Below are 13,927 nucleotides of genomic sequence, written 5' to 3'. Positions count from 1 at the left end.
ACCCTAAAAAGCAGAAAACCAAACAAAAAAATTGATTAATAATCGTATGGCTTTTAACTGATTGAAAGGTAGACAAAATTCACATATTATACTGAAAATAAGAAAAGGAATATAAAACGCGAAATACTGGAAAACGATAATAAATCACTAAGTACTGTTTAGTCTTGTAAACAATGTGAGTCAAATAATGAAGGAAAAGAAATTACAATGTTTCTTTCAAATGCTAATAACGTAGGCCAGTCAATACAGATACTTCAGAACAAGCAGCAAAACTCATGCTCAGTGGCAAGGCCTCCTCTTTTTTTTTTTTTTTTCTGTAGCAGTGCTTTAAAAAAAACAAAAAGACTGAGAACTTTTTAGAATGAAAACTCATGTATTTATTAACCTTTCTCATTATGCAGAATCTGATTAGGGTAATTCCATCAGGCAGAGACCTTGTATGGGAACATTTTATACAGAAGGAGAATATTTCAGAAATATTTCATCATTTGCAATTAGGAACCTGTTTTGCACTCTCACTCTTGAGGTTTACAGCTCTGTAATACCTGCTGGTGGCAGGAAATATTATATATTAGAGCACAAAGATAGGGAAGGATCTCTCAGGGCACCCTGCTGTCACTCTTTTGGCCCTTCTTCTACTAATGCTTGTCCTGTGTCAAATAGCAAAGATAGCACACACCTGTCTTGAAATTAAGACTGTTTTACAAGTGATCTGAATGATATTTTAGAGGAGGTCATTGTAGACTAAACTGCAGAGGAGTCCGGAGCAAGCAGGAGTGCAGGAAACACTGGGAGAAAGCTAGGAGAAAAGGTGAAAAAGGAAGAAAAGAGTGGAAGAGGAGAGCTAGATAGGTGAAAGAGGAGAGGAAGATAATTTGAGATCTGAACAACAGAAAGACACCCAGGAACTGTGACTCAGTTTGTGTGAAAGCTTCCTTATCCCCACCCTATAATTCACTAATCAGGAATTTCTGGGAAGTGGCAAGGACCTCCAGAAAAGCAGGACAAGCCTGCTCCATTGCAAGGAGTTTTAAATTAGGAGTGCCTGTTTAGCCTAGTCTTCCTCATCGGGAAGCAGAGGTGGATACTTGAGACAGTGCAACAAGATCTGTATTTGCTCCCCACCTCTCAACACAGTGATTTTTGGCCACACATCCATCTCTGAAAGGCTTTCTCCTTTGTATGATACAGAGCAGACTGTCACCACTGGGAGGAAAAAAATCTGGCTGAAAGTCAAGAAAAAAGTGGGATTCTCTCTGGCCAAGTGCTATGAATAATCAGTCTTATCACTTCCAAAAGTACTGTGAGACTGTTAATAATCCTGTGCTGCCAGGATCTCAGCATCATGCCTCCAGGGATGAAGATGAGGAATTGATTCAGCCTCAGTTCCTAGGAAAGAGATTTAAATAATCACGACTATCCACAAGCAGATATAACCACAATAAGGTTATGCCCATCTGTGTGCCCTGGGGCACACAGATGACTCAGGTACTTCTGTTTGGTAGACCTCAGACATTATAGATAACCTATCTCAAATTTCCTCTTCATAAATCCTCTCTTGCAAACGCAATGTGTTCTTGTTAGAGAGCGCTCAATGAAGCAGTCATCAAACCCATCCTCCTTACCTAGTGAAATATGCTGTGTTATCTGGTTGGAAGGACAATAAAAGTGTCTCAAAAATGATGTGAAAACCATTGCCTGAAGGTAGGGGTTGGAACCTGATTCCTCCTTCTTGTCTTTGTGCTTTTGTCACACACCATTTTGTTTGTGGTACCTCTACCTCCTTCAGTGCACAGTAAATGGAATATAATGGACGCCGACTGTCAAAATAGAGTCTAAGAGGGCATATGTGAAAATCAAGCCCATCCAGGACAGTTCCAGGTTCTCTGGTAGAAAAAAGAAATTTCTCCAGAGCCAGTTTGAGATGATTGCTCCATTAAAAACCATTCTGTTCATGTAAATGAACGCAGCTGCTAATATGTGGGGGTTTTTACTTTTTCTGCAGACTTCAATGTATCACTACAGACATCATAAATACCTTTTAAAATTTTTTATCAGACTGACAAATTATACAATGACCTGTTTGGGAGCTTTCTGTGGCTTGAAACTCAGTCTGAGAGCAGTTTTTAAACTTTTGTTTGAAAGTTATAAAAGTCTCCAGGGTCATTCAGAATCCTTTGCACTGTTCAGAAAGAGGAATTTCTCTGACGAAAATGCTTCCAAGTAACTGTGAAAATCAAATCTCTTTTTAAGAACACAACATGTTTAACATAAACCAAATGTTTCACAGGAATGCTGCAGACGACAGAAAGAGCAGCTGTGTGAAAAATTTGATTATCTGTATTCTGTACTGGAAGAAAGAAAAAATGAGATGACACAAATAATTACTAGAACCCAAGAGGAGAAACTGGAACATGTCCGCTCCCTGATAAAGAAGTATGCAGACCATTTGGAAGCTGTGTCAAAGCTTGTTGAATCAGGAATTCAGTTCATGGAAGAACCAGAAATGGCTGTGTTTTTGCAGGTATGAAGTCTATAAGCAGAGATAGAAAAAAGAATGATGGGTTTATTGAAATACTATTTAAGCATTTCTTAATTTTAGGCACATTCAGAGTTTGGTCATCTTTGAGTGAACATTTATACAAACTCATTTTTTAAACACTTGCATCAGCACAGACAAATGGCTAGTCTTCTTGTGAATAGTATCCAAACCATGAATGTGAGTATATGCTATTTGCACCAAAGTATACTATTCTGTGAATGAATTTCTAGTCCCCAAAGAAGAAACAGGAATTTTAACATTTTCCTACATATCTTTATTTTCCCACCACTATAATACATATATGTATATGAACTTCTGTGAGTTATAGGTTTCATTTGCATATTGACAGAGTGATTAACTTTCCAAGAATTAAATATGTATGTTCTAAGTCAGATTTTTATGCCTTTACTTTATTTTTTGTTATTTCTGCTTTCTTTCTGTAAACTTAGGAGAACTGATTAGGAAACCATTAACAGCCCATCCAGTGAATTCACTGGTGTAGAATTTCTGTCCTGCAGGTTTACAATTCCTCTATAGTAAAGGCTGAAACAGTGTTTTGTACAAAAAAAAAAAAAAATCCCTCAAATAATTGCCTTTGAAGAGCACAATATTCTTTCCAGACAAATAAAATTTTGTGGCTCCAGAAGTATACCCTTATGGATAGTCAAAGATGTAGTTACTGTGACTAAAGATGGTAACGGAACAATTGCTTTTCACCACAAACACACACAAAAAAGAGCAAAAATATTTCCATTTCATTTTTGTAGAAATTGTACGTATTTCTCATCATATTCAGATTTTAATTAAAAAGTCTTCAGTGAACTAAAAGGTTTACCCAGCTGTATTCTAATTACCATCCAAATTTGATCTCATTCATAGATCTCATGGCTGTCATTTCTGAGATCCATTATTAGTGCGTTTAGAAGCAGCCAGTGTAAGAATTAGATCTCAATGTATAAAATCTCTGAAAAAAATGGAACCATTTAAGAAGTCAGTTATTTCCTTTTTGTTTTCACAGAATGCCAAAACATTACTACAAAAGTAAGTATTTAAACATGAGACTCTTGATCTTTATAATGAATTACAAATTATAAATTTATCTGGAAATTCAAATGCCAATAACCAATCTGTCTGTTTTAGAATTACTGAAGCATCTAAAGGATTCCAAATGGAAAAAATAGAGGATGGGTATGAAAACATGAACCAATTCACAGTAAACCTAAGTAGAGAAGAAAAAATAATACGAGCAATTGATTTTGACAGAGGTACGTAATTTATTTCACATGAATTGCAATCTTAAATTGCAGCTGTGTGTGATTTACATGATGATACTGTGTAGGAAAACTTGAATCAGATATTTATCTCCATCCCAAAGTGTAACTAGACTATTTTGATTCAATTGTAATCAAAAGCAAAAATCTATCACAGTTAAAAAATCACATAACCTGTTTCCACCATTAATCTTACCTTTTACGTGGCCTCACCTCAACACTTTCCTAAGCTCATGGATTTTTACTGACTCCTCATGTGAAAGGACCACAAAATTAATTTTTTATCTCTTTCTATAAAGTCCTTTTTTCCCTAAAAGATATCATTATTGTATGACCTGTCTGCTCTACAAAGTCATTAAAAAAATAGAATGTTTATTACTAAAAGAAGTACTAACAAAAGATACATTTTTAAGCTATTATAAAAATTGAGAACTATAACAGAAATATAATCAAAATTGAAGATCACAGAGTTATAGAGGGAAGAAAAAATTGTCATCATCTTTCATACATTTAACATCTCGTGTCATGTCATTAGTCATGATGTCATGACATTAGTCATGATGTCATGACTAAACATGCTTAATATGTCTTTATAATAATGTGAAGTTGTAATTCTGCATTTATCAAAGTAGCCTGAAATCTAGGTTCACCTATGCTTTACCTTACAAAAGAAGCCACAAGAAGTTAATGAAAATAAATGTTTCAAATCAGATGTCTCCTATTAACAGGCACCAGTAATAGTCATCTGGATGTCTCTAATTTTCTTGCTAGCATTGGATCCTGCTGATACACTTACATTGACCTTTATCAGCCCAGTTAAGTCTCATGCAGATGCCACGCATCATGTAACCCCCTGCCACGACTTGCACTAACTTCAGAGTGCGTGGCTGCTCCCTGCATGGGACCCTGTGTACCTGCTGTGCAGATCTTGGTCTGTAGGTTAGAATCCATGGACTAGCTGTACTTGGCACAGGGGTCCATGTAGCAGGACAGCAGCTGTTGCACCAGTCAGCAGCAGAGGAGCAGGTGCCATCTTGCATGGCCATGAACTTCCAGGGATTTGTCCTGGGAGGAACAATCCCTACTCACAGCCTCATGCCCAGTTCATCCCTCTGATCAGCCACAGCTGCCACATCCCTGCCACACACATGCATCTGCCAAGGTCACGACCTCATGCTCTGGACACACCACCACCACCACCACCATGTGACAGGGAATGTGACCCCCACCTCTTGGGGACAAGGCATTAGCAAGAGCTTTGGTAATCAGGAGTTCAGTCCTGCATTTGAAACTCCTACTACAGTCAATGAGGTCCTCTCCAGCCAGGGGACATGGAAGCAGAGGTTCAGCACTCTGTTTATAGGAGTGGATTTGCCTGCAAAAACATCTCTCCATTATGAGGGTGTTTCTTAATTTGCAGATCTACATTCATTCTACATACTCAGGCAGAGCCATAACCTGTGCAAAACGCGCAGACAATTTGGAGCTTGGGTTAATGCATCCATCTAAGTTTATTTCTTTGTAGTGCTAGGATGGCTTTGAACAACATCTGATGTTTGTGAGGATGAATAGTATGATTATGCAAAAGAAAATGCATTGTTAGAGAGCTCCCTCTGGAAAAGAGCCGAGCCATGAATGCTGTCAACAGCATGTGTCAGATAATGCAAAAGCGACAGTTTGACAAAGTTGGACAGTCTGGTGTTAGGGAGGTTGGTATCCCAAACCTCCAGTCATGTATTGCAAAGCACAGACCTGGTAAAGATTGATTATGATGACTTCAATGGTGTTTGAAACAAACATACAACCTAAAATTGCAAGAGGGACCTTTCTCTGGCAGATTGTGCCAGAGCAGGTATCCTCTCCCCCAAAAGTGCAGGGTCATGCTGCACATCCCTGAGGAGAACTTTCTGTCCTCCTTCCCATGGAAAGGGTCAGCTTAAGATTTTAACAAGCCTGTGTGTTTGGTGACCTCCTTGCTGTGAAGCACCTGCTGGCAGCTCCATAGCAGTGCCCAAGCCAGGCTGGTGAGATCAGGCTCCTCACCAACGCTCCCCCCCCGCCTGCATCCTCTGCCAGGCAGCAGATTAGCAGTAGCTTTGCCATGCAATTGTAAATGACTTTTTAATTACATAAAACTGCAGCCATCTTCACATGGCACTCAGCCCTGTCCTTTTATGTGTGTCCTATCAGAGGAGGAGGGTGAAGAGGAAGAGGAGGAGACAGTGGATGGTGAAGATTTGGATGAAGTCCACACAGAGTCATCAGGAGAGGAGGAGGAGGAAGAGGTGGAGGAGGAAGGTGCTGAGAGAGCACCACAGCCACCTCAGCAGGACCCTGAACCACAGAGCACAGCGGGAGACCCCTCTGCTGAACCTGCTCCGGTGCCACTACCCACCACCCTGGCTGGTCAGGTAGGTGCCCCCCATGGCCCCCTGCCCTGCCAGCTATGGCTATGCTGGTCATTTCCTGGCAGAGCAGCAAAATGCTCTCCATGACCTGTAGGCACCATATGTCAGGAGCACAGCTAAGGGAGTCGATGCACTGGAGAGCAAAATTGTGTATTGCCCTTGTACCTATATATACAACTGTACCCTGTCCTCTTGAGTTGTGTATATATCACTTGATAGGCAAAAAATTATGCTGCTAGATAAATTGAGATATATATGGGACCCATAAGATATAAATAAAAGAGATTCAGTTTGGGAGTTAAACATGTTATGATGGATGTTGTGCTTGCTGTGATTTAACTCAGACTAATTACTATGAATGAAATGGTTTTTGAAATATTTATACTAAGAGAATTTGGAATTCCCTCTGAATTTAGTGAGCTTTCCACCACCAATTTTTAGATCATACTTCTAATCTGTGAATGGTGTTTTCCTTCTTCTGCTCTGATCATCCTAGGGACATCATCTAGGTGGATGCAGGAATATCATACACCAAACAGGAGAAGAAGCTGCTTCTTACAGCCTAGCAGCAAGCAGATGCAGGGTATGAATAATTTAGGCCAGCACTTTTTCTTAAGGAATGTGGTTAGCATGAGACCATAATTGCCGTATATTCTAAAAGACCTACATAGAAAATATGCTTCATGTGCTACTTAGCTGGCCTTACGTATAATTAACTTAGAAAATTTCTCCTCTTATGCAATTGAGTCCTTTTACACACTGAGGTTGCTGAGTGCCTAAAGGCTAATGTGAAGATATTTGGGGAGGCCAGTATGAAAACAAGAGAGTACATAAAGTATTATTGATTGTCGCAAGCTCACCACCTGAAACAAGGGAAAACAAATACTATAGATTCATTCTTGCTTTGATTTAAAAGCATAGGTGAGTTTGTACCAGTTGTGTGGAGATGCTCTTAAATCAGGCTTTATTAATTTAACCAAAGTTTGTCTTTTAGGGTTTGCAGTGACTTAACCAAACTTATCTAAACTGATGTAGTTTTTTATGCAAACAAGAACTAGACATAAGCAATCTGGCCCACTAACATGAAGTCCCTCACTTCTAAGGCTAAAATGGGAGGTGTACAACATGCTGCTGTAGCCGTTGTAAAATGCCATTAGGAGGTGGTCAGATTGGAGTCAGACATGGCATGTGGGTGTGGCAGTGTGTGGGATAGCTGTATTTCAGCTTTTGCCTTCTGGTGTAAGAAAAGCAAAGCCAAAATGCTGTGGTGGTAGCAAGCACCTTGTGGGTGAGCCATGAAAGCCTGACGCAGGCAGAGAGGTGCAGTTCAGGTGGCTGCTCCTCTTCCTGGCAGAGCATCTATCTGTGTTTGGCTTGTAGCATCGATAGGAATGCTGGTGGGCAAATGTTTCTCTCCAGTGTCTTTGTATTCCCCATATTCTGACTGCTTATATCAACAGACTCATTGGCAAATGCGTTGTTCTTAACCCAAAACCCAACAAGCCATTTGAAGGTACCTACACCTATCGTTCATAGCTGGTATCAGTTCATGAGGGTCTTATGCAGAATTTCTTATGTTTTTAGGATTGAATTCGCTGTTTATCTGAACTAAGAAACCGCTTGCTCACTCCTTTCTTAGTCAGCATTCCCTTCCTAGATAATTCTACCCTCCTATTCCATTTTTTGGGTAACTTAATTTCTTTCCCATATCTGTGTTATCCAAATGATACTTGCTTTTTCTTCACATTTTGATTGTAATTCTTTTGGACCATATATTAGGACAAATCTACTCCTTGCTGTGAGATATAGCAAACATGGTATGCAGAGCAACGTGGCTATGGCAGGAAGGTAACGTAGTGCACTCTGCTTGTTCTTCTTTTTATCTGTCCTAATTAAGGATGATGTTGTGACACCAAGTGGTTCTCCACAGACCCCAGAGTCTGACACTCAAGTGCCGGCCACAGCAGAAACCATCGACCCCTTGCTTTACCCTAGCTGGTATAAGGCTCAGTCGCGGCAATCAAGCAATCTGAGCTCAACCCCGGTGAGTGGGTTGGGGAAAGTAGGGCCTCCTGTTTCTCTGGAAACAAGTGCAAAGAAGGCGGAAGCCCCATCAGCGGCAGCAACTGAGGAGAGTGCACTGGGGAGTGGTAAGGAAAGTAATGCCACTGCAGCAACGTCCAAGGTCAGTGCTACCGAAGTCACCGCAGAGGGCTGTGATGCACAGCAAGGCGGGATCAGCAACTGTTAAGGGAAATGTGTCTTAATTTTCCTCTGCATGCTAAAGAATAAGAATAATTTCAGAAATACGGAAACAGCATAAAATGTCATTTCAACAAATCCACTGGATTTAGAAATAGTTTCAATATGTGACAGGCTGACTTTTTGGCTTCAGAGTTAGCATGCTGACGGTGGCTTGTGCTTAACTGCCAGTGCACCTCGCTTGTGCGAGCTGTTGTGCAAGTTGCTCACACACATGCTCAGGAGCTGTTGGAGAGGCTGGCAATGTCTCTGCACATCAGACATTTGCATGCATTAGTTGCAGACAAATCCCGTGCATGAGATTGTTCTTATCACCTGTTGAAAGCCTGTGTACATCACATGCCATCCTATCATTGCTGGTTGAGCAGCTATGGCTTGGCTTTGCCTTCTGCAGCTCCGTGACTGTATCTGGAGTGTAGCGCTTCCCCGTGTGAACATGAAGTTATGCAAACAGCCAGAACCTTCTTATGTGTTTGACTGGTTCTCAGTAGGCAATGTGATTTCCTGGGTTCAGAAATGTTGCAGAGAGTTTCCTCCAAGGATTCTTGGGACTTGATTAAAGGACAGTGTGAAGATAATATATCCCAGTCCTGTGATAGAGTACCAGCATCATGATGGGATAACAGACTGAAGTGTTGAGTATGGGAGAGTGTTTTCCTTAAAATTACAATGTTAGAGTTCATATAACGTGAATTTGAATATCCCTTCTTCTGCATATGTGTACAAACTCCACATGGGTCAAAGATCCAAGGAACACAGCTGGGGTTGCTGTGTCTGGAGGATTTGCAGACTACACCAGCTCTTGCTCTAGTGCCTGGCTACCAGCCCATGAGCAGCATTCTCTAAATTAAAACAACCTGATTTACAGGCTAAAGCCGTATGTTTTAACAGAGCAATTACCTGTATGTGTGCGATGAGAGGAGATTATGTATGTGTGTGAGAAAAAGCACAAGTGGGTAGTAAGTATTTCATGACGGTTCCTTTAAAGTTGGAGTTGACCATTTAGCATACATAAGCAGCCCTACCATGATAAACCATCACATGGCGTGGAAAAAGTTCAGGAGAAAGAGTTTGTACAGATATGATAGAAGGAGCACTTACTTTTTAGCTGGAGGCTGTAGTCAGTGACGCTGGAATTTGGTGGTGAAAGGATTCTTGTTGACTTCAGTCTCAACAAAAGTAACATTTGACCCCAAATTTCAGTAGCTGTTTTTCAAGTCAGGGTTTGATTTGAGAATATTTGAGTGGAATTTAAAAAATACTTTAAAATTATCAAATCTGCTATAACCTTGTCTTCTTAAGTATATTCCAAATGAGCTGGCAAAAAGAATAAATTCACAGTGAAATTTATTGCTGCTGTTTCTTCCTGTCAGTTCCATTGATGACTGGGCAGCCAAACCTCACTATAGGCAGGTAAAATCTGTATTGGGTTGGTTTCCTGGGAGCTTGCCTGACTGTGCTCTGCTTCCTTGGGTCCTAATTAAAGAAGAAAAACTAACATTTGATGTGGGCAACTGTGTGAAAAACAGCAGCGGTCTTCTGCTCTCTTCATTGTTGGGTACCAGGAGTAAAACCAGGCACATGGAAAAGATGTCGGTTCCTGTTGGCATGTGAGTTGGAGGGTGCTAGGTTTTAATGTTTTCCCAGATCACAAGCGACACTGACATTTTGGGAGGAGGAGGATGCTGGGAAGAGTAGCATGTGGCTCTGGGGATGCAGGGAGGAAGGATCAGGGGCCGCAGCTGAGTATGGGGTTTCCCCTTAGCTGGAAACAAAGGAAGGGATAGGAAAGCTCAGGAAGCAGAAAGGTGTAGAGTATACTGAAAAACAGAAAAAGCAGAGTGACCAAGCTTGGAAGGGTGATCCTGTGAGATGATGCTATGGTCAGATTTACGGATCTGAGCTGAAATGTGTCTGTGTCACAAGCAAAATGACTGCTGTCATGTGGCAGTGATCATTTTTAAGTCTGTGAACATCAATTTTGTTTTTTCCTGCATGTGATTTGACACAACCCATTCTGAAATGCCGTATTTGTTTATTTTTTCTAAAACCCCGGCTGATGTTCTTCACACCACTGTTTTTACTCCCTTCCTCCAATTAAAGAATATTATGGAAAAGTGCTGTGGAAACAGCTTTTTCACTGAACATAGTGATAATGACTAGTTCATGTTATGACAACACTGGTGAAGCACTCTTCTTATTTTCTCACAGGAGTTAGCATTCTGCATATCACTTTTGGCATTTCTTATCATACTACATCGTCTTTGGAATCTGATTCAATACATGATTTGTACTTTCATGGGTAGGAAATATTTCATTTTACCGTTAACTAACAGTTCAAATAGTGTCTCTGGTGATGTTCCTACATGGTTTTAAAGGACTTTTTCCCTTTCTTCCCATCCAAAGACATCATGCTAGTTCACAATTACAATCTGCCTAAAACATCTCTTTCTCGCACCTTCGAAATGCCACCCTTCAGCTTACCCCTGCATGGTTAAATATTGCATCTCCCTGGTTCAAAATGAAAAGAGACATTTACTCCCTCAGATATATGGGCTTATATTTCAGTTGCTGATCAGATGACCAGCAGGATGGAGAACCTGTGGGTTGACAGTAGATGTGAAGAGTCCCAAGTTTGTTCAGTCCAAGAAATGGGGGAGGAAGATCTGGAGAGTAATGGTTGCCATCAGGAAGAAAAATCCACTGAATAATCCTTCTGCCTGGATTCCCACCATGAGCAAATCACTGGTGGTCCCTCAGGAGGATGGCTTGAGCCCTGCTCCTCGGAGGTCCCCATGGAGAGAATGGAGAGAGTCCCCTCACACCCCAGCCCACATAGCACACCCCACATTCTGGGGACTGCTTTTCAGGTTCTTTTCACACCAAAGGCATCTCCCACATTCCCAGTGAGCATGGAGTACGAAACATGGCCCTGAAATGCATCACCATGCAGCTGGGGGGGGATCCCAACCCTTTAGACACACAAGGTTGTGTGTGCACTTTTAAATATCTATGCTTTAAAAGTTTTTTCAGTAGGCAAAGGCTTTTTTTGTGTCACCTTAAGTGACACTAATTAAGAGCTGAAATACCTACAAGATCAAGGATTAAGAACTTCACTACCTGGCAAAATTGTCCCAAATGCAAATACTGTAAATTAAACCTTAATTATTCTATAACATCTCTTCTGGAGTAGCTCCTTTTTGGTAGACACTGTCCATGATTTAGTTCTTCCAGCTCCAAATTCACACCCGTCTTAGTTAAAATATATGTATATATTCAATTTCCAAAGTTATATGGCTGATCTGCAGAGAATTCTGCATTAACATTGGGGCATTTAATCTTATTTATTGAAGACCAAAGACCATGATGCAAAACAATTGTAGTTACCTTTGGGTGTTTGCTCTAATGACAGAAGAATTCGATTTTGCTCTATTCTTCAACACAAAAATGGGGATTTTCCCCCTACTCACTTTCTGTACTGCATTCTAAGCACTGTCCGTGATATAGTGCATTTATGAAAAATAAAAAATTATTATTCAGCTTTTTTGTGCTAAAACTCCAGCACTATGACTGAAGTCTATCTCTCCATTTAAAAAAGGGAAAGGAAAGAAGCTATCACCTATGCTTTAGCTACATAAGTTATGCAAAAAGATGCACTGTCTGGTGGTAATTTGAGTTTGAAAATCATTGGACACTGTGATTCTCAATTAAATTTATGGTTCATAGTTTAATTTTAATTTATTTGTGTTTGGTTTTGAAAGTTCGTTGTATTATTACAAGAGGACATGGAGCTTGTTTGTACTCCTGGGAAACATGCGAATAGCATTATGCTCTTTTTTCTTTTTTCTTTTCTATTTCTATGAAATAGAAAAATGCAGAAAGATCTCATTTCTACAGTTTGAGACCTCTTTCTATGTGGTCTCTAGTGACAGCTTTATGATTTATTTAATCATGAAATAGAAAGGAGGTGAGGGAGAAAGGCATTTTGGTCTGAAACTCTATTTGCATAAAAATTATTTTCTTCTCCATGTGTATTGAGGTGGCCGTTTAGACAGTTTACATGTCTTTATCTTTCTTGTAAGGTATTGGGTCACTGCCTTTTTTTCTTTTTGTGTGATAAGCCCCTAAAAGCCAAATAACAAAATTACTTGCAATAACTGTAATAATAATTCATAATAATAATATTTCTGCATGACTGTCATCAGCAGTCATGTAGTGACAGTATATACTTTAATTTTTATATAAATAAAAATATAATTTGTTTTCAGGCTATTTTAAGAGAGTGCACTGATAGGGATTTCCTTGTATTTCAGCAGCAAAGAGAGGTCATTTCCACCTAGTAATTCCCCAAATTTACTTTGTTTAAGCACCACTGCACTCTAAGAACTCTAAGAAAGTGTATTGATGCATCAAGAAATATCATTCAGAGTGTGGGAGGGTGTATCAACAGGGATACGGCAACAGGAGGTGCAGCCCACAGGTGTACTGATTTCTTGGTCTGAGAAGGGATGGAAGGAGATGATTCAGCATGAACAAAATAGATAACTCCACAGCAGAAAGCCTTACCCCGCCTCAGGGAGTGCCTGAGCCAGAAGCATAGTCACCACAGGCTGCTTCTGTGTCTGACAGAGGACAAGAGGCATCTCCAGTAAGAGAGACAGTCTGCCAACTGCTGCTGGTTCACACTTGGCACGTCTTCACATCTGCCTGCTGAGTGTAAGGTGACATTGCTCTTAATTCAGATGATTCTGTTCAGTTTCTAAAGTTGGGGGGGGTCTCCTGAAGTGAATCTGAGCCTCTGCGGGTGACAACCAGGAGTGAACGATTAAAACACAGGGAGCGAGAATAGCATTAGCGAGCTGCCTTGCCACCATGAGGTGTAATGTATTACTGAGGGGTGACGCAGACCTTAATAAGCAGCCCTTTCCAGTACATGGGAGAAACAGATCTTGGAGTCCAAACCAAAAACTTAGAGGGCTTAGAGACAGCCTGTGTAATGGGTTACGGAAGGAGGTGAAGCAAGCCTTCACCAAGTACTAAGCTGTCTTCTTGTGTTCCGTCTCAGAAGACAGACTAGGTGAGCTAGGAAGAAGTTGTGTTTTGTGCATTAGAGTTCAGAAACTCGTTCACCTATTTGGCATTTCGGGACTCAGGCATGTGGTTTTGTGCTTTTTATACCTGAAGGATGTTACCAATGGCATATAGGTGTGGAGCTTTAGGCATATGAGCAATGTTGTGTGTGTTTTGTAAACGCTCACGTGGCATCTAACTGTTAGACTGATACACCTGAAGGGCCATGTGGCCCTTCACGCTATTGGAAATCTGACTTCTAAATATGCATTAAGTCATCTTTAGTAGTAAGATTAGTCTGCAGGAGTGCTCAACATCTATCACGTTTAACAGTGCAAATGCTCAATACTCCCAGCTAACAAACTGGTTATGTG

General features: G+C 40.5%; 1 protein-coding gene across 2 annotated transcripts in view; it reads left to right on the top strand.

The window, feature by feature from the left end:
• TRIM55 (tripartite motif containing 55) overlaps positions 1-13,927 on the top strand; it is a 39,857-nt gene that overhangs the window by 12,416 nt on the left and 13,514 nt on the right. The window contains exons 5-9 of one of the 2 annotated variants that reach the window (XM_055706257.1): positions 2,291-2,524; positions 3,561-3,583; positions 3,683-3,807; positions 6,004-6,224; positions 8,119-8,406. In XM_055706257.1, the coding sequence (XP_055562232.1) occupies positions 2,291-2,524; positions 3,561-3,583; positions 3,683-3,807; positions 6,004-6,224; positions 8,119-8,406 (891 nt within the window). The remainder of the gene's footprint in view (positions 1-2,290; positions 2,525-3,560; positions 3,584-3,682; positions 3,808-6,003; positions 6,225-8,118; positions 8,407-13,927) is intronic. The other variant, XM_055706258.1, reaches the window with a different exon arrangement.

Source organism: Falco cherrug, chromosome 3, assembly GCF_023634085.1.
Source record: "Falco cherrug isolate bFalChe1 chromosome 3, bFalChe1.pri, whole genome shotgun sequence".
NCBI classification, from domain to species: Eukaryota; Metazoa; Chordata; class Aves; order Falconiformes; family Falconidae; genus Falco; species Falco cherrug.
This window is presented reverse-complemented; position numbering and strand designations above follow the sequence as displayed.